Source organism: Engystomops pustulosus, chromosome 4, assembly GCF_040894005.1.
Source record: "Engystomops pustulosus chromosome 4, aEngPut4.maternal, whole genome shotgun sequence".
NCBI lineage: Eukaryota > Metazoa > Chordata > Amphibia > Anura > Leptodactylidae > Engystomops > Engystomops pustulosus.
Window position 1 is genome coordinate 93,822,447 of NC_092414.1, and position 18,757 is coordinate 93,841,203.

The 18,757-nt window shown below is 39.2% G+C and overlaps 1 protein-coding gene across 11 annotated transcripts in view; it reads right to left on the bottom strand.

Annotated features, from left to right (window-relative positions):
- Positions 1–527: 527 nt before the first annotated feature.
- OSBPL8 (oxysterol binding protein like 8) overlaps positions 528–18,757 on the bottom strand; it is a 153,438-nt gene continuing 135,208 nt past the window's right edge. For 9 of the 11 annotated variants that reach the window (XM_072146772.1, XM_072146767.1, XM_072146764.1 and 6 more), the window contains 15 exons: positions 18,380–18,551; positions 17,897–18,134; positions 16,700–16,884; positions 15,551–15,632; positions 14,101–14,199; positions 11,899–11,995; positions 11,462–11,560; positions 11,030–11,127; positions 8,087–8,176; positions 7,438–7,574; positions 7,125–7,310; positions 6,080–6,233; positions 5,209–5,314; positions 2,451–2,556; positions 528–2,284 (listed from right to left, as the gene is read on the bottom strand). In XM_072146772.1, the coding sequence (XP_072002873.1) occupies positions 2,149–2,284; positions 2,451–2,556; positions 5,209–5,314; positions 6,080–6,233; positions 7,125–7,310; positions 7,438–7,574; positions 8,087–8,176; positions 11,030–11,127; positions 11,462–11,560; positions 11,899–11,995; positions 14,101–14,199; positions 15,551–15,632; positions 16,700–16,884; positions 17,897–18,134; positions 18,380–18,551 (1,985 nt within the window). In that variant the 3' untranslated portion in view covers positions 528–2,148. The remainder of the gene's footprint in view (positions 2,285–2,450; positions 2,557–5,208; positions 5,315–6,079; positions 6,234–7,124; positions 7,311–7,437; positions 7,575–8,086; positions 8,177–11,029; positions 11,128–11,461; positions 11,561–11,898; positions 11,996–14,100; positions 14,200–15,550; positions 15,633–16,699; positions 16,885–17,896; positions 18,135–18,379; positions 18,552–18,757) is intronic. The other 2 variants (XM_072146769.1, XM_072146775.1) reach the window with 1 other exon arrangement.

Sequence of the window (18,757 nt, forward strand, 5' to 3'; positions counted from 1 at the left end):
TATTCTAGGCAAAACCAAAACATTGAGGCAAATGTAAAATTACTGCACCACGAAAAAACGAGTGCATTCTATTGGACACCAGGGGTATGACTGCCGGAAAACAAAGGAACTAATGGGACAAGTACTGATAGTCATCTTATGTTACATGAGCTCAAGCTATATTGGTCCTTCATTACTTTAACAATATGGGTGCAGATTTCCAACTTCTTGGAGAGACAAATAGATACTTTATCTAAAGACAACCCGTAAAGCTCCACGTCTTGCGAGCATTGGCTATGTAGTCACCAGATTGAGACATGAACACCTTTCTAATATAGCAGGATTTACTGAGATCTCTATTTTCATGTTAAACTCTCAGCAACCTGTTATTATTATTTACATCTGTTTATGGCATAAGCCGAGCCATTTTTGGGCAGACCATCTCATGTGTATGAAGTCTCTCCCCTGGCAGCAGATGTCAGGAAAGAAGGCTTTGGCACATTGGATTTCATGATGCTTTTTTTTTTTTTTTTTTTTTTGGGGGGGGGGGGGGGGGGGAATAAGTTGCTGGTACAAACTGCACTTTTTCTACAAGAGTTTGCCAGGAAAAGTGGCACTTCCAGCTACCTGGTAATGGGTGATTATACAGGTAATGGGTTATTCTCAAGTATATGGAAGTCATTACGTGCTGTGCATTCAGGTAGACAGTAACGTTATATACTGTCTGTACCTTCACTAGTGACTGCTAGCTCTCCTGTGAACAGCTCAGAATCTACAGAGACATTTAGTTTGGTGTCTGAGTATTTTAAGGGGTTTTCTGTGATTTAAAAACATATGAGCAGCAGGAAACCAATTCAGCACAATGACATCACATACATTATTAATTTCATTGTATGTGAAGCTTAAAGAACACTAGTATCTTAATATTTCATTTATTATTTGAAGGGGTTCCTCCGGGAAAAGACTTTACATGAACATGTGGTAAACACATGGTGATGAACTAGGTTTGCCTATGTAACAACGAACTAGAACAACAATCATTCACTGCCCGACTTTTCATAAACAGCAAATAATAATAATAATAATAAATCCTATGATAGGAAATTTCATATCAGTAAATGGAGGACACTGCTGGCTAGATAACCAATGAAAATCAAAAGGTGGAACTGTATTGTAGATGGTAGACTCCTTAATGCAAGAAAGCTGCACATTGTCCTGCTGCAGCCTCCAGTATTGTCTGCTAGAATATCACCCATATACCCTTAGATGGGTATTCAAGTAACATCAATTTACCCTTCAATCTACAGGACTGGAGAAAAACGTCTCGATGTGGGATCACAAGAACAAGATTTGTACTCTCATATCTACTCGCACATGTGCCTGCAGCTCTATGCATCTCTATGGTGCTGACAAAAGTCACCCAGTACCTTATTTGAGGGCACAACAGACCCCGTTCTCGTCGTCCTTGGGGGTCCCACTGCTGGGACCTACATTGATCAGCAGGTTATCCCAATACTGTAGAACTTGATGTGACCAGAATACCCCTTTAAGCCTTCTTGCTTCTCTTTGGGGGAAACTTACTGGTGCTATGCTGTTGTAGGTAGGGTAGTCCTCTTTTAATGTTCTCTAGGTTTAGGGTTCTGTCAATTATACCCTATGCTGCTAACTCCTAGAAAGGATCCGGTTATGGATATTTTAATCAAAGTGATAGAAATGTACCTGAATTAACAAGATGTTTGTTTCCTGTGCCGATATTTCACATAAGAATATAATGTATTTTTGTTCAGTTTCCACTGAATAACCTGGAGAAGAAAACCAGCAATTCCAAGATATTTACAAAGTGCGTTCAAGGACATCTGTAACATTGACCATTGCCCAACAGTGTGATGCGTTCAACACAAACTATTGTGAATACAAAGAGAAGGCTAAATACAATGTTGTGGGCACTTTCATACTCGTTCTACTGGTGATGTGGACAGAAAGTGATGAGCTGTACAAAACTCCAGAGTTAGGGGGCGCCATTTAAGAAGAATATTGCACACAAGAGTCCAAATCATCTGACCTCCATCATGGCAATGATAAAAAGCACTGAAAGATGCCAGTGAGGCAAGAAGTGGTCCCAATCCAACAGTTCCAGACTCCACATACTTCTATGAGAGTCACTTTCTTTCACTTGAACAGATAGTTAATGGCAATTTGAAGAAAAATCAGGAAGATAATAATACAATAGTCTCTTTGCTGAAGGAAACTACTTTCTGTGTTTGAGGCATTTGTAGTTACACGATTACGAAGAGCAATGATGTTCCTAAGAAAACAGAACAAAAGAGTAAGAGAAACAATACAACTTAGGAGAACATGTATTATGGATCTTCAGAGGTCCACATTTATGTCCCCCGCACAAAACAATGTGAACCAATGGCTATGTAGTTGAAAAAAACTTCCAGCATGCAAAGTACAAAGGGATAAATCACCTGTTTATTTCTTCTTGAGTTTTCTTGATGGATTCTATGGCACTTTGTAGTTCTCCATGATCTGTCCCCTTTTTTCTGCTTCGAGTGTTGTGAGCCAATACATGTGCTGGAAGAATAAAATAAAATACACCTTTAACAACGATAACACAAACCTAGCAACATAAATCACTACGAGTCTTTAGTGTAAAGCTGGCCATAAACGTATTCACTTTGGTTCAAGCCAATGGGGGAAGATGAAAATAGAGCAGATGTATCCCATGTGCATGTGTACATTGCAGTGCAGCCATATTGTTGTCTGACTGCAGGTAACTTATCTGCAGTTATACCAAGTGTGTTTTTCAATTCATTATTTTGATTTCTGATGTAATACAATGCAAATTTAAAAGTAACAAGTTTTCCCATTAGCTTTATTACTACAATTTCTTTTTTTTTGCAAAAAATAGAAAGTTGTAGGCGTTTGTCAGGTATTTTCTCATATATTTCTCTAAAGAGCTAATGCACTTATACCAGAATTTGGAGTTTGATACCAATAATTAGGCTACATTCAAATGAACGTAGCCAAAACGTATGCTAGAGAGGAGGGATAAACGCCGCTCACCCCTCCCCTCTGCATAGTAAACATCATTGCACGGCCGTAGAGACAGGGAAACATAGAGCATGCTGCTGCCGGGTCACCATAGCTGTTTATGGGGACGTATATCCGTCCAGATATATGCCCACAACGCTCGTCTGAATGTGACTTTAGAGTAGTAGCACTGCACTTGATTCCAAAATGATACGTCGTTATGCTTTGGAATACTTTGCTGTAATCCCACAATCAGGTGGTCTCTAATGTATAAAATGCAAGGATTTCACTACTGTTGGGAGTGGAGCTCAAAGGTTGATTTCCACAAAAGCATCCGCGGGACAAAGGATTATGTCACTTATTTTCCAAGGATGAAAAATCTGCAGTGGTAAGGCATTTTCGCTGCAGATTTTTCCCAAAATGTATTTATGAGACTGTCATAAATCCCATACACTAAAAAGCTTCTGTATTTTGCATTGTGGAAATGTGCTACAGCAAATTGGCAATTAATAAACAACGTGCACAGATACCCTAGGTTCAGCTCTAGTTTTTAGAAGCTATACATTCAATTATGACTGTATTGTAAAGGTTGTCCTGGTCAATATAAAATTATAATTTACTTTGGGTTTTATACACATTTTCATCAATTAAATTTATTTGCATTAATTATATGCTTTACAAAACAAAAATGCAATGATGTATCAGTGCATTAATGGAAACCTATCATCAAAGTCCAGCATGACAGACTAGGTACATGTACTCATAGATCCAGACACGGCCTCTGTGGTAATCTACTTATATTTGTTATCCATGGCCTCCTTCCTTCTACAATCAACTTTTAAAATTAAGTCTGTAGGGCTCCTTATCAGAGCCTCTCCGTGCTGCAGCTTCACAGGCTTTTACACTGTGCAGAGCACTCCACCTCTCCCACTGCTGAAATTCCTCTACTGAAGTGTGAGTGAAAAGGAAGCAGAGGTGAAGAGTAAGACAATGCAACAGCTGGTGAAACTGCAACACAGAGGGTCTCTGGTAACACCCCCATTAGCATAATTTTAAAAAGGGATTTTAGAAAGAAGGGGGCCATGTATAACAATTATAAGCACAGTAACAAAGTCATGGTGCCGGGATCTATGAGTACGTGTCCCTGGTACATCATGCTTGATTTTGATGGTAGATGTCTGCTGTAAAGGGAAGGATACAAGTCTATAGCTCAGTGGTAACATTTTTGCCTGCAAATGTTAATGTTGTGAGTTCCAATCCTGTCTGACAAAACATAAATTAAATGAACAAGATTAAGAGGTTAAACTAACATTTTTCGAGGAGTATTTTTTGCCGAGGGAGAGTATAAAATCCTGTACACTTAACTATCCTTCCCTAACCTTAAAAAAATGTGTAACCTAATCTGCAGTTTATGTATCCAATATGCTAATTTTCTAGACAGAATACAGGAGTGCAGAGTAGCCTCTTCTCAGAATGGGCGCAAAGGCTACTCCATGTGCAGTAGCCTTGGCAGTCCCTCCCTACCTGAGTGCGGCCAAGGTAAATATGGTGCGCTGCAAAGGCTGGGCTCTTCCCAGCCGTGGCTGTGTAAGGTCAAGTGACAGGAACAGAGCTGGTCCCATGACCTCACATCGGGCCACAAGGTTGCAGTCCACGGCTTAGCCGACAGGCACAGTTCTTTTTTGAGGAAGTAAAACTACCTGTATACAAGCGTTATCACAACCTTTGTATGGGCAGGTGAGGTGATTTCTACAATTATGTTGGTTCCTGTTCTTCCCACAGATGACACTTTGAATTTTCTTGAGCAGTGCAGGACTCAACAATGTCAGACTGCTACAACATCCTATATTCCTAGTACAATTACTACAAAAATAAAAGCACCATGGTCTAGGAATGTTCAGAGCTTTCCTATATTGACGTTTTGATGCATCATGGAACATGGTGTATATACTTGGTCAGTTCTCGGTCCGTTTTTACCATGCGTTTTGCTGGTTTGAATCAGTTTATCTTCATTTGTGGAAACTTAAATGTGAATACAGCTGCTTACAGCATGCATTTTCAGTGCTTTTAAAAACATGCCCAGAACGGACCAAGAGCGGTCCAATAACGTACAGTGTGACCACACCCTTAGAAATGACGTTTAACACTTGCGAGTTGCATTTAGTGTTTTATCACTTGCACATGAAATCTGACCTTCACTGCCAGACGAGTCCTGATTATCCAGCTCCGGGGAGGAGCACCCACTTTCTCCTTTCTTCTGCTGGCCGCTTGACTTGTGTTTGAGCTTTGGAACACAGACCTGTAATACACAGAACTGTACGTTTAGAACTGCAAGCGCCATAGTCAAGAGAAGCTACAATACCAATTAATAAAGTGGTATTATCTATATCTGCAAACCAGAATTTTCATACATATGGGACATTAAAAGTAAGGTTTCCTGGGATATGCATATTTTGTATGTAGTAAAAAGTGTTTTTGTAATGAGCAGATCAGGGAGAATAATCATGCAGCTTACACTGTTAGTAGCCATTTTAGGATAGAAAACAGCAAATGGTAAATGTATTTTTATATATATTCACTGTTTTTCTACTATAATGAGTATTTGCAGGCAAATGTGACAGCAAGCCTCCAGCTTGGTTCCGATTTCAGACATATTGGAAGGAGTTTATTAGAAGTGTCAGAGCAAAACTTTTCAAGTTGTTCATGGTAACCAATCAGAGCTCAGGTTTTCCACAACCATTTATAAAAATTAAAGCGGAGATCTGATAGGAAATTGAAATTGATTGGATGAGCAACTAGAGTAGTTTTGTTCTCAGACACTTCTGATAAATCTCCTCCATCTTGTTCTGGGTTGTCATCCTTAATCTACATGTATTATTGTAGCATAGACATGGTAGCATAGGAGCCCCCGTGTGTTTTTACATACCAGTGAAGCAGACACTGACATAATCAGATTCCCAGCCTTGCAGCCATAGGTTAGTACTTTAAGCTTCCAGTATACACATGCGTCCTGGATCTTCACAGGACAGAGACAGGTAAGCCATTATTTTGTCTCCAAACCTACCTGATATTTGCATTTGTCCCGCTTTGCCCCTTGGTTATTGAGACTAATTACACTCCCTGAACGTACCATTGGAGTCCTATGCCTGACTTTTGTCTGGATGGCACCATCTTTTTCAAATTGAACCAGGTCGTTCAGGGGGTCCCATGGTCTGGTACTAAAAATATGCAAAACAGAAGGGATCATCATAGACATATGATGTAAAGATACAAATGAATAAAAGATAAAAAGAATTCTATGCCACTTATACCTGACAAGGGGAAACCTTGCTGCAACGAGTAAGGCTGCTTTCACTCATGGTGTTTACATTGTGTTTTAAAACGCAATGCAACAACTGAAAGGAAATTTGCCTAATTACATTGCTGTTATAATTTGCATTTAAAAAACAACGCAACCGCTAGTGCAATGTTAACACATGTGCTAACACCATGTTAACAAAAACTAACATAAACATGCTGTTAACGCAATGTTAAAATTGCGCTTTGTAAACGCAAATTTTAAGAGCAATATAATTTGGTAAATCTCCTATACTCAGCTGTTGCATTTCAAACACAATGTAAATGTCATTTGTGAACACAACTTAATGAGGCTCTCCAGTGAGTTACAAGTTAGCTCCTATCCACAGCATAAGTGGGGGGGGGGGGGGGGTGTCTTATTGATAGAATCGTGGGAATCTACCTTAGCGCCATAGAAATTAATGAAGCAGTTGGTGCATGCACAACTATCTACTATCTTCATCTTTGGGTACAACAGACCCCTGTTCTTGTGGTGGGGTTCCCATTACCCCTGTTCTGTCCGTGGGGTTCCCATTACTGAGACGCTCAACGATCACCACGTTAACTGCTATCCTGTGGATTGGGGCCAACTTATATATCACTGATGAACCCATAAGGGTCACTTAGTTGGGCTTTAGGTGTCTTTAGGTGAAATTGTAAAGTGGTTAAAAGGTAAAACAAAAAAATGTATCTGGATTTACAAAGGCTTCCAATTGAGTTCCAGTACTGAACACTATAAATATAGGTTTGTGCAGAAAGAGAAGTGAGCTTACTCTGCATATTTATAATGCCATTCCCCAGAGACCGTCTCCAGTTCAAAGAGATTGCAGGTCCAATCTTCTCCCTTTGCCTTCCTCTCTTTGGCAGCTTTCCTCTGTGCATCCTCTAAAACAAACTTCTCCTGAGTGGCTTCTGTCTGATCTTTGTTATTGATCGCCCTTGTAACATGCTGCCAGAGCCTGAAATGAAGAAAAGAGAAATCAGAAGATAAATCCCCCTATCCTCACCATGTGGCATCAAGCTCAGACTGTGTGAAATCTATCAATATTTGCCTGGAGCTCATATTCACAGAAAAAAAAAAATTACCTTTCAGATTCAAATTCTCCCTGCTCTTCGCGTTGCACGGTACAACGTATCAGTCTGCGCTGCCGAATTTCATGTGTTGGGTTCCAGAAGGTCTCGGATATATCGGTCTTCTTTTCATGTATAAAGACTTCACTGTCCTAAAAGGCAGTGTGCATATAAAAAGTTGGGTGAATCAGCTGCAATACCAGTACCAGCGAACGGGCACTGTAATTTAACCAAAGAAACACTGTAATCCACCCCTTGAAATGGTTATTTCCATCCTGTAAAGTGATGGCATAAGCTATTTGCCCTTTTATAGTTTCTCCTGCACAGCAGGGTACACCATTATGTCTATAAGCCCCAACATATGGACAGGGGTTGTCTTAATAACACAATGAAGGCCCAGTTAACACTTGCACCTGGGGGGTTCTGCTATGCTCTCCAACATAGAAGATTGTTAATGTTTTCCTTTCATTCTACATTGCTGCACTAGATTTCTCACTACAAATAATGGGAGGGCTCAACTAAAGTTGTTGATCATAAGTGTTAAATTAACCTGGAATTATTGGCCCGGGCTATAACAGAGGGTGAGGTTTGAATTTTGTGTAAAACATTGTGGCAGATGTGGTAATAAACCATAGTTACACGGTTTTTATGAATGATGACTTACCCAGTGGCCTTCCAGGGTGGCCAGAACCTCTTTTCCCAGTTTAATTTTCCCTGATATTTGATTAACACTATCGTCATTTCCAAGAAACGGCTGCAAAGTAAAGTAACAATGGTTACAATCATAGCAATGACCCATCAAGATATACACCTTAGTGTAGGTACCTGACCCATTTGTACCAGATTAGAGCTAACTCATAGCTAGTCCATTCCCAACCCACAGTGCCATGCAGCAACGGACCTTTGCACACTTTCCTTGTATATGATGCTCACAGCTGCATCATATTCATCCCATCACTTCTAGTGCTGTGGATGTCTATAAGCAAAGGTCACATGACAATCAGTGATGATGTTGCATCCACTAATGTTTTTCTATCCAACGTCCACTGTTCATTATTTAACGGCTCATATTTGTTTAGTAGAAATACATGAAGATATGGGCCTCTTCCATTCTTTGCCTCTTCTGTTCTTCCTGTACACTGTTACAGATTATTGCTCTGATTATTCATTAATTCAACTTTAAATCTGTATTTCATTAAAAACTAAAACAGGTAACAACTATTTTAACTTAGAGCAACAGCAAATCTACCAACAAAATCATGATAAACCAGGACTCAAGGGAAGGGCTCGAGAAGGGGCGGAGCGTTACTAGTTCCCCTCTATGCTGCAGATTCACAGGCTGTTTCACTGCCTCACCCTCACCTTCTGCTCCCTCAGCACTTCCACCCTCCCTCTGCCACAGGAAGTTTCAGCACATAGTGGGAGAGGGGAGTTGCAAACTGCAACAACCTGTGAATCTGCTGCACAGAGGAGCTTTGGAAGCACACTCCTAGTTACCATAATTTTAAAAGTTGATTTTAGAAGGAGGTTGGCCTTGGTAAACAAATATAAGATTACCATACTCACAGTGCTCAGATCTGTGAGAAAAAGTTGATTTATCATGCTTGATATTGATGGTAGATTTCCTTCAAATAGGAAACCATATAATTTTGTAATATACATGAGTTTGAAGTACCATAGTCTTAGGAGATAGGGTTCAAACCCAAAATTTGTAAGGTGCTCGCTCTTATGCTTCCACAGTTCTAGGGAGTTCATGGATGTGTCCTGTGTAGTGCTAGTGTACACGACTGAAGAGAAGTGCGACCAGAAAGGCTGGTCACTGCAAACCCTGATATAAAGGGTTTCACTCCTGTCTTTAAAAGGGACTGATAAATGCAGCAAACATTGTACCAAAACTCAGCTCCTGCCGTCTTATCTGTTCACAGACATTTGCCAGATACCGGAATATAAAATACTTCAACTGTCTTATATAGTGCACTTGTGGCCTTAGTAGGGTTGGACACATCTAGCAAAAAGGTTATATGGCACAGGATATATGTCAGGTCAGGAAGAAAAACTAATGGCCTTTGTCTTGTGACCGTGCCATGTTCAGCCCTACTCAGCTCATGGAAATTCTACATAGGAAACTCCACTGGACTGCACCATTTTATCAGGGGTCTACTTCAGAGATAAGAAAATGATGCAAGCCATATTGCAAAAACATATGTATACGGTACGTATAGAACATATTTTATGAATAACAAATGATCCCACAGAGGATTAATCTCGAATTTGGAAATACAGGACATAGATTTTCAGTATATAATAGAGTAAACAATAATATTAGAACTACAACAAGCAGATATATAGCATGCATGTAGAGCAAAAATAATTGATGGTTCCTTCCATCAATTCTAGGTAAGCCGAATGAGCTGTAGTATGATGTATGCAGAGAGAGCAGATCATCTAAGCATCATTGCCATGTAACTGACTGAACTCTTTAGAAGCTCTGCAGGATTCCTTTATAATCCGCAAGTACCAACTGTATACCTGGACAGCAAACAGATACGTACCTTGTAGTCCTTAACGGTTATAGTGTTTTAATTTCGGCCGCAGAAATAAAGCAGATGGACTCAACATAAATTACTGCATTAAAAGTAACAGAACAGCGCACGTCCACAACAAATTTACACTCAGTAAAAGTGACGCAAGTGATATAGTACAGAAACAAAATAAAGATGCAAGATGTCATATTACCCAGTGAACTGGAGATATGAGCAGTCATTTATGTTTCATTTCTGGCAATTGTACACTATGTACTCTAGATATTGTTGTTTTAGGCTGTCTTCATACATAGCCTCATTTCCTACATCAAACACTGTGCAGAGACCTGAACTCTAAGCATCATTTATATATGATCCTTGCCGTTCCTCCCATCTTGTACTGCCAGCATGAGAAGATGCCGACTCTTAACTTCATAGAATGTAGTGAGCACTGCTGTCTCTAGTAGGTTTGGTCCAGGAAATACAGTCTGGATTACATGGATGCCCATGTAACAAAACAATTCTTACATAAAAAGATCTAAAATATATTAGTAATCTGCAATGAAAATTTTAATGAGAAACTGTAAAGCACATGCCACTATAATCGTGAATGAGATAAATTGTATTGTTCCGTCGGTTGTCATTGGATATGAGAAAAGTTGTATTTGTGTCACATAGGATAAATAAAACTTGAAGCTGTGAGTGCAATCCAATCCTAGTTTACCATCAAAAAACATTCAGCAGAGAGCAGTGATTTAACAAGACCAAGGTCTTTGCCAGTCTTCTCTTCATCAACACATCTGATTCACTACAAAAAGAAAAGAACTCCAGAAGGGAAGCACCTGCAGTATCATATAATTCAGCTCTTTTAGGAAAAAGCAAACTGTCCATTCCCCCAATCTGGATCCATCCATCTATTTCCATCTTCCGTTGAGTAGTGTCCATTAATTCTGCCTCTCTTTTAGGTCACTGTTGGATAAATGTTGCATTACCTACCTGTTTCATCCCTACAAACAATGCTGCTAGAGTCTTAAAGGTAAGTACACACAATAAAAGCAGCCACTAGCAATGAAAGGCACACATACCTTAAGTTTAAACTCTAGAATGGCACTGTAACCAGTTTTCTCACATGTAATGGTAACATTTCCTCCAAGCTCAAGTGTCATTGTGCCATAAAGGATACCTGTACAGATAAAAGTAACATAAGTTGCATATCTATTGCAGAAAACATAATGGGGGAGATTTGTCATACGCCGGCATATGAGGAAGATGCCACTGGATACATCAAGCAGCTAAGGCTCTGGGGTGGCCGCAAATCGTATAAATATATTTCTACGCCAGGTCCTTGGTGTAGAAATTTGTGCATCAAACAAAGTAAAAGTTTGCTGGCTGCAGACGCGCAGCACAAAACATCCCACACCGGTCGGAGATGGCATAAAGGGGATAATAGTAATTTCTAGTGGTTTGCTGGCCTAGAAGCCCTTATAAATGTCCACCAATGATTATGACGTTAGTACCTTTACAATGGGCATATGGCATAGTCATGGTGTAGTCCTCTCCCCTGTTAAGGAATGTAAGTCTTCCTTCTCCTTCCAAGAGAGCCGATAATGAATTACCTTCAAGAAATAAAAGCATAGTCCTTAGATATCAAGGCCATTTTATATTCCCTATTCTGTTATCGATTTCATACACCAAAACTTCTGCCTACAGTACATGTAAAGCTCAAATATTAAAAATGTGTCCATGATTTATGAATTACCAGATTTTTATGAATAGAAGCCACTGCATTAACATTTATGGGAAGTTCTTGCATCATATTTCTGTATAATGCAAGGTGTACAAGGTGTACAGCCCAAGGTGTACAGGCATGCATGTGAAGACAGCCTATAGTCAGAAAAAATACAGAAATAAAGATTTTAAATAAAAAATAAGAAAAAAAATATTTCCAACGCACCATAAAATTTGGATTTGGCCAAAATACTCCCACTAAGACAAAATCCATCTTTTCGATTGCTGACATAAAAGGCAGACACAGGTGGATGATGGGAAACCTATTAAAATATTGAAAGAATTCAATTACTTGAGAACATAGATTTAGGTCAACAATAAGGTGTAATATTAAAATTTGTTTCCAGAAAATATTTTTTATTTTTTGCTTTCTTGTCTTACAATGTCTAGCATGTAAGATCTTTGCTCTACGATACCAATATAGGACAAAGCTTATAAACGCACACCTCCAAGGTCTACACTTTCCTCTAAATGCATACCACCCATGTATTCGGGAAAGAGAACTAGATGGCAGTTTCTAAGTTCCCCCAGAGGGCTGATTTAGTATTTCAGGCTCCTCACATGGAAGGAACACTGTGGTTACCAATACATCCTACAAGAGCCGTGACATCTCAGTGAAAATGAGAGTGAAAAGATCAGCACACAATGAGTGGGCTACAGATTCCAATGCATGCTCGTCACTACCCCAAATTATACTGAAGCCAAAAATAAATAACCTAAATATTAAATATACATCATCAAAAGGGTTCATCCAGTTAATGTGCCCTACTAGGGTATAAAGATGCTCCCTTTCTATAAAGTTTTCTTTGTTATGTAAGGATGGCGATATAATAATACATTTTCAAGGGAAATGCCTGACTGGTTGTGATTTCCCAGGAAAAAGCTACCGTTTTCCCTTGAAGTATAATATTTCACATTTCTTTCCTTTATTTTATTACCCGCTCATATAAATCTGGTTAGCAGTTGTAAAGAATCGTCATTGTCCGATTCTCACATTAGTATTTTTAAAACCAAATGTAAAGTTAAAGGAAATCCACCATCAAAATCCACAATGATAAACCAGGGGCACTTTCTCAAATCTTCCTATATTTGTTATCCACAGCCTTCTTCCTTCTAAAATCTACTTATTAAACTTCAGCATAGCTTAACAGTTTAACAGCTGTAAAGCTACAGCCCACAGTGGTCTTGGTAACACCCCCCACCCCAGAGTCCTTCTGTATCCTTAGTATAATTTTAAATAGTGATTTTAGAAGGAAGGAGGCCTGGATCTATGAGTAAGTGTCCCTGGTTTATCAAAATGTCTATAACACCTGTAAAGCACACTGTAAAACGGGTCCCCAAACTTTTTACATAGGGGGCCGTTCATTGTCCCTCTCAGACAGTTGGAGGGCCGGATACATAGCGGTACATGTGACCGCATCTGTAATACACTGGCCCCCCCCCTCAATTATTTAATATACTGCACCCCCTTGTGAATTATTTTATATATTCGCCCAATGAATAAATTAATTGGGTCAATTAATTATTAAATATACTGGGACCCCTCTCCGTTAATTATTAAATATGCTGCCCTATTAATTACTAGACGGTCCCTCATAATTAATTATTTCCTATGCTGCCCCTCCACCATTAATTATTCTATATGTCCCCCCCCCCACACCATTAATTTTTTTATATGTCCCCCCACCATAAGTTATTATTTTTTTTATCTGTCCCCCACCACCACCATTAGTTATTTTATTAGTAATTAGTTATTAGGCACAATGTTTTTACTGCTGTGTAAAAAAAAAAAACCTCTGGCTCCCACGTCTTCTTTCTTCTTGCGGCTGACGAACAGGAAAAGGTGCACGGCAGGTTCAAAGAGCGATGTGTGCCGGGGTGGTTTTCCGGCCACATCGCTCCACCTGCAATAATAGTGCTTGAGTGGCCGTTTCCGGCCGCATCGAGCACTACACTGTGACGGACAGGAGCATAGAAACGGTCCGCCGGCCGCATGTGGCCTGCGGGCCGTAGTTTGGGGACCCCCGCTGTAAACCGTGATCAAATTAGAAAATATACACACAAACAGTGCCCAAAAACTCTACACTGGTCAACACAGACAGTCTAGTACATAACCCAAAGTATACAGAGCAATCTGGTCAAAAAGTCAGTTTTTATTTAAACATTCCAATTTAAAAGCCATGCATCACAAACAATATATTAAACCAGGTCAAAAAATAGGACTTTTTTGACCAGATTGCTCTTTGTGCTTTGGGATACTATTTGATACAGTTGGTCAGTATACAATTATTGGAGGGACACGATGTGTTGCCTTGACTAATATAATTAAAGGTCTGTAACAAATTGGGTTGGTAATTCTAGTACATACCTGCTCTGCAATGTAAAAGGTCTTGCTGTTGGTCTTTGGATGTATCCACAAACAGCGAAATGTTTCTCCGAGAATAGGGTTGTATGGTTTCTTTAGGCCCTACAAAGGAGGAAATGTGAAAAGAAGGTGAGAAGGTATGAAATTATATCTAATATGCATGTGTAAGATAAGCCATAGGCAAGCCGGGCAACTTATAAAGTTAAATGAAATCACCCTGTAGTATCTTCTTTACTTTTAAGGCATTTAACTGTTGGTTAAGGCACGACCTGTCAGTGTAACATGGACTAAATTTAGACTTTGTGGGAACGACCAATACAAAGTGAATAGTTTCTTCCTTAACCCCTTCACAATCCGCGTCGTACATGTACGGCACAGAGGTGCTGGGGGTGTATAAAAAGAGGGCTTACGGGCTGAGCCCTCTTCATACACAGGTGGGGTTTGCTGCATTTTGCAGCAAACACCCACGACTAATACCCACAGTAGTATTGCAGTACAACTGGTCTCCTACTTATAAACACCAATTTACAGACCTCTGGATGTAATTTACTGTATTTTAGCCCTAGGCTGCAATAATCAGCTATAACAGTTATGAAAGGTGGCTGCAATTAAGCTTTATTGTTAATCCTGGTTCTGATGACAACCCAACATTTTTAAAATCCAATTGTCACAGAGACCAAAACATTTTTTGCTGTGTTTACAATTATAAAATATGCAGTTCCAAATTGCACAGAAAAACAAACCTACAAAACATATCTTGTACTGCCTGTATATGGTAGGATCAACCAGACTATCTAGGGTTAATGTACCGTAAACGGTTTAAGAAATAGCAAAAAAAAAAAAAAAAAAAAGTTTAAAAAATAATACATTTTTTTAAAAACCTAAAAATGTTCAAATCACCCCCTCTTTCTAGAACTGATATAAAATGTAATAAACAATAAAAAGCACAAAAATGTTAGGTAGCGCCGCTTCGCAAAATGCCCAATCTAGCAAAATATAAAAATGGTTATTGGTGGAGGTGAACCCCATAACGGAAAATAGCTCCCAAATGTCCGAAACGTGACTTTTACAACATTTTACATCAGATAAAAAATGTAATAAAAAGTGATCAAAATGTCACACAGTTCTCAAAATGGTAACAAAGAAAACATCAGCTCATTTTGCAAAAAATTACACATCACACAGCTCGGTACACCAAAGTATGAAAATGTTATTAGCGTCAGGTGATGGCGATAGGTTTTTTATTTTTTCAACACACATTTGTTTAATGTTTTAAAATGTATTAAAAAGGCAACAAAAGTCATGGATTTTTGGAGAGCGAAAAATAAGAAGTTGGAGAGTGAAAATGAGCGAAAAAAATCCTCCGCCCTTAAAGGGTTGAAGAGAAAAGTAATTATCAATTTTACAAAATAAATATGTAAAACAAAGAGTACAGTAAAAAACTAAAACAAACCTTTGGTTTTTTGTAGAATCCTGAAAGATACCACTTGACAACTTTCTTCATTCGACTATATGCATTCTCTTCTAAAGCCGCCCTAGTAAATACAAACACTAAAATCTTACAACATATTTCATGATATAGATTTTACTATATTTGCAATTAAAAACTAGTACGTATTGTATGGCCAGATACATGGCAGCAACTACTACGACAACAAGAACTCAGGGGTGTCCTGGCCACATATAGACGTCTTGATAGTGTACAGGCAGCACTAGTATCTGATCCTATATCATTACAGATGTTGCTCATCTCCCACCATATTAACAAAGGCCTCATACCGTATTTTTCGGACTAGAAGGCACACAAAAAATCCTTTGATGTTCTCAGAAATCAAAGGTGCGCCTTATAGTGCAGTGCGCCTTATATATGAACTGTACTTACAGACAACAGCTGCCTTGAACTGTGCACAGGTCTGCCACCTGCTGGTCGTTCATCCTTATAATCAATGCGCCTTATAATCCGGTGCGCCTTATATATGAACCTAGACATTTATGCAGGCAGTCATTGATGGTGCGCCTTATAATCAGGCGCGTCTTATAGTCCAAAAAATACAGTATGTTGTTTACGGCACTTCTGTCATCAGTGTGGGAGCACTACTCACCTTCCGATAACAATAGAAAAAGACGGAAAATAATGTGGAAAAATAACGGATAACAGACGTCCACAAAAAACAGGTTTGTGGGTACGAGGTCCAAGATGCACAAGATCTTCCAAATTTCTAAATGGACATTATTAGGGGTTTGATAAGTTCAGAGTATTTGCGCCATAACATTGGCATATGTCTGCATTGATGCAAGCAGTACATAGGCCATAGGCACACTATGCTCGCACACCAGGGGTACACGTCATCAATAGTATTGGCCAGCTTCAACTCTCTGGGCATGCAAGGCTGGATCTTCCAGGTCACATTGCTCAGTGCAGCACATTGATGGGACTTTGGCACCTAATTACATGGCCCATCATATGCTCCTGTCTACAGAACGCCGGCTTTACCACCATAATGGATGGTGGTGTGTCAAGCCATTATATATATATATAAAAAAATTATTGCAGACCATTATGGTAGTTAGACAACAAAATACCAAGAGTGTTCACACTTACTCAGACAGAAAATCAGCGTGGTAATAATAATCAGACAGCTTATCAAGGAAAGAGCGAGGCTCCAGGATGAAAGTGGGAAGCACCACTTTAGACAAGTCCATTCCCGGCCGGACCTGCTTCAGTAAAGTCCAGATCAGACTCTTGTGCTCTTCTGACACGGTTTCTGTTTGTGATGCTTCACCCGCCTTGAAAAAAAAAAATGTTGTGAAAATAAAGATTTTACAAAATAAACCTTTTTAGCGTTTTAATGAAAACATGGATGCGTGCCTGTATTTGTCTTCCAACATACTTGCTTATTGTGAAAACAAAGACTACATTTATGTGATTAAATTCCAAGTCCTGTAAAAATGATCTGGACAGAGAGCAGAACTGTAATAGGAGGGGAACAAAACAAAAAACTTCCCTAAACATATAAATAAAGCCTGTCCTTCCTTCAGGTGAATCTGCAGAGACACTTTTTGTTGCTGCCAAAACGTTGTGTGTTTTAGTCTTTTTTTTGAACAGAACTGAATAGAAGAGATAGGTACATTGGTGTGTTAAAGAGAAATGACCCAGATGTTCCTCTTGGACGGCTGGTCGCTCATTATCTGTGGTTGGGAAGATATCCGACAGCCATTCCAACTCCTGATACTAGTTATTCAGTCATCAAACACTTGCAAAGCAACAGGATTTATATTAAATATAAAACATTTTTAAAAGGCTTTTAAGCAATGTGCGCTTTTCTGAGATGGCATTTTTTTATGTATAGTGACCCACACACAGAGGCAGCTGTAAATTGTCACACTCGCCTTCTGTAGTAAGCACGTGACTGCACGCGTAGATTATTATGTGTGGTTTACTGCACAGATTTCCTGCTATATATACAGTAGAATTATTGTGTGAGGACAAATTAAATGTTGATGTTTTTACCGATACACAGAAAGAAATATTCACATAAAACTTGTACGGACTTACACACGGTTTTTCCGCATGGCAAACCACAAATGTTATGTTAGCCCTAAACATGAACAGACTATCCAGGATCTGCTAGTTTAGGAGGATTACGACTTACTGCTATAATGTTCTAGATTAAACCGGAAACAAACTTTAAGACAATCTGTATAGGAAAACTAGGCAAGATTGAACCGCAACTAGAAAATGAGCAGCTGTTTAGTCTACTATATGTAACGGCACACTTATTTATGTAGCCATCCTCACCTCTCCCAGCTCTTCATGTGCTTCTTCCAAGTATGTGGTTTCCTTGATGAGATCAGAAGGTTCAGGATCAATAAAGGAGTCGTCCTGTCTTTCTGAAGTGTCACTGTCACTCTCCTCACTTTTCCCAAGTCCATCGTTGTCAGACTCCTCATGATCATGTTCATTGTCCTTATCAGATTTATCAGAATAGGTGTCCTGGTCTTTAAAGTGCTGCCTTTCTATTTCACTGTCATTCAACCTAATCAGATAAAATGTAACAAAACAGATCAGCTCTTAGTAATGTCATTTCTTATAAAGGTGAGATATGCTAAATCTGTGAACAAAAGCCATGTCAAAATATAAGATGCTGTGAAAATCCTAAAACGAACCCCTCAAAAATCTGCTAAATAATACATTAACCCTGTAAAGGACATTAAGTAAATACAAGAAATAATAAATATTGGTCTTCTTAGTATTACTTCTTATGCAGCCAGGATAACTTACTGGAAGTTCTCATTGCTGTGGAGGTTGTTTGCCCTCAGGAGGCCATAGAAGTTGACATGGCTGTTCTCGCCAGAGGAGTTCAGGTCATGCTCTTTACCTTCCCTGATCATTGTGCGCTTCAATAAACTGGAGCATTTCAGCGCCAACTCCAAAGCATCCATCCAGCACCTTCCTAGAACACATTTACATCAGGACATTGTTTAAGTGTGTAAACTGATGTTGCACCATATACTTCTTACCCCAAAGGATTTCCCATCTATTGTGCCTGGCCGAAGAATAAGGTTGTCAACACAGCTATGACCACAGCCATATGTATGACCACATAGAAATGAATGGAGCTGTGAGTTAGCCACTGAAACAATGGCTAGCACACGTCCA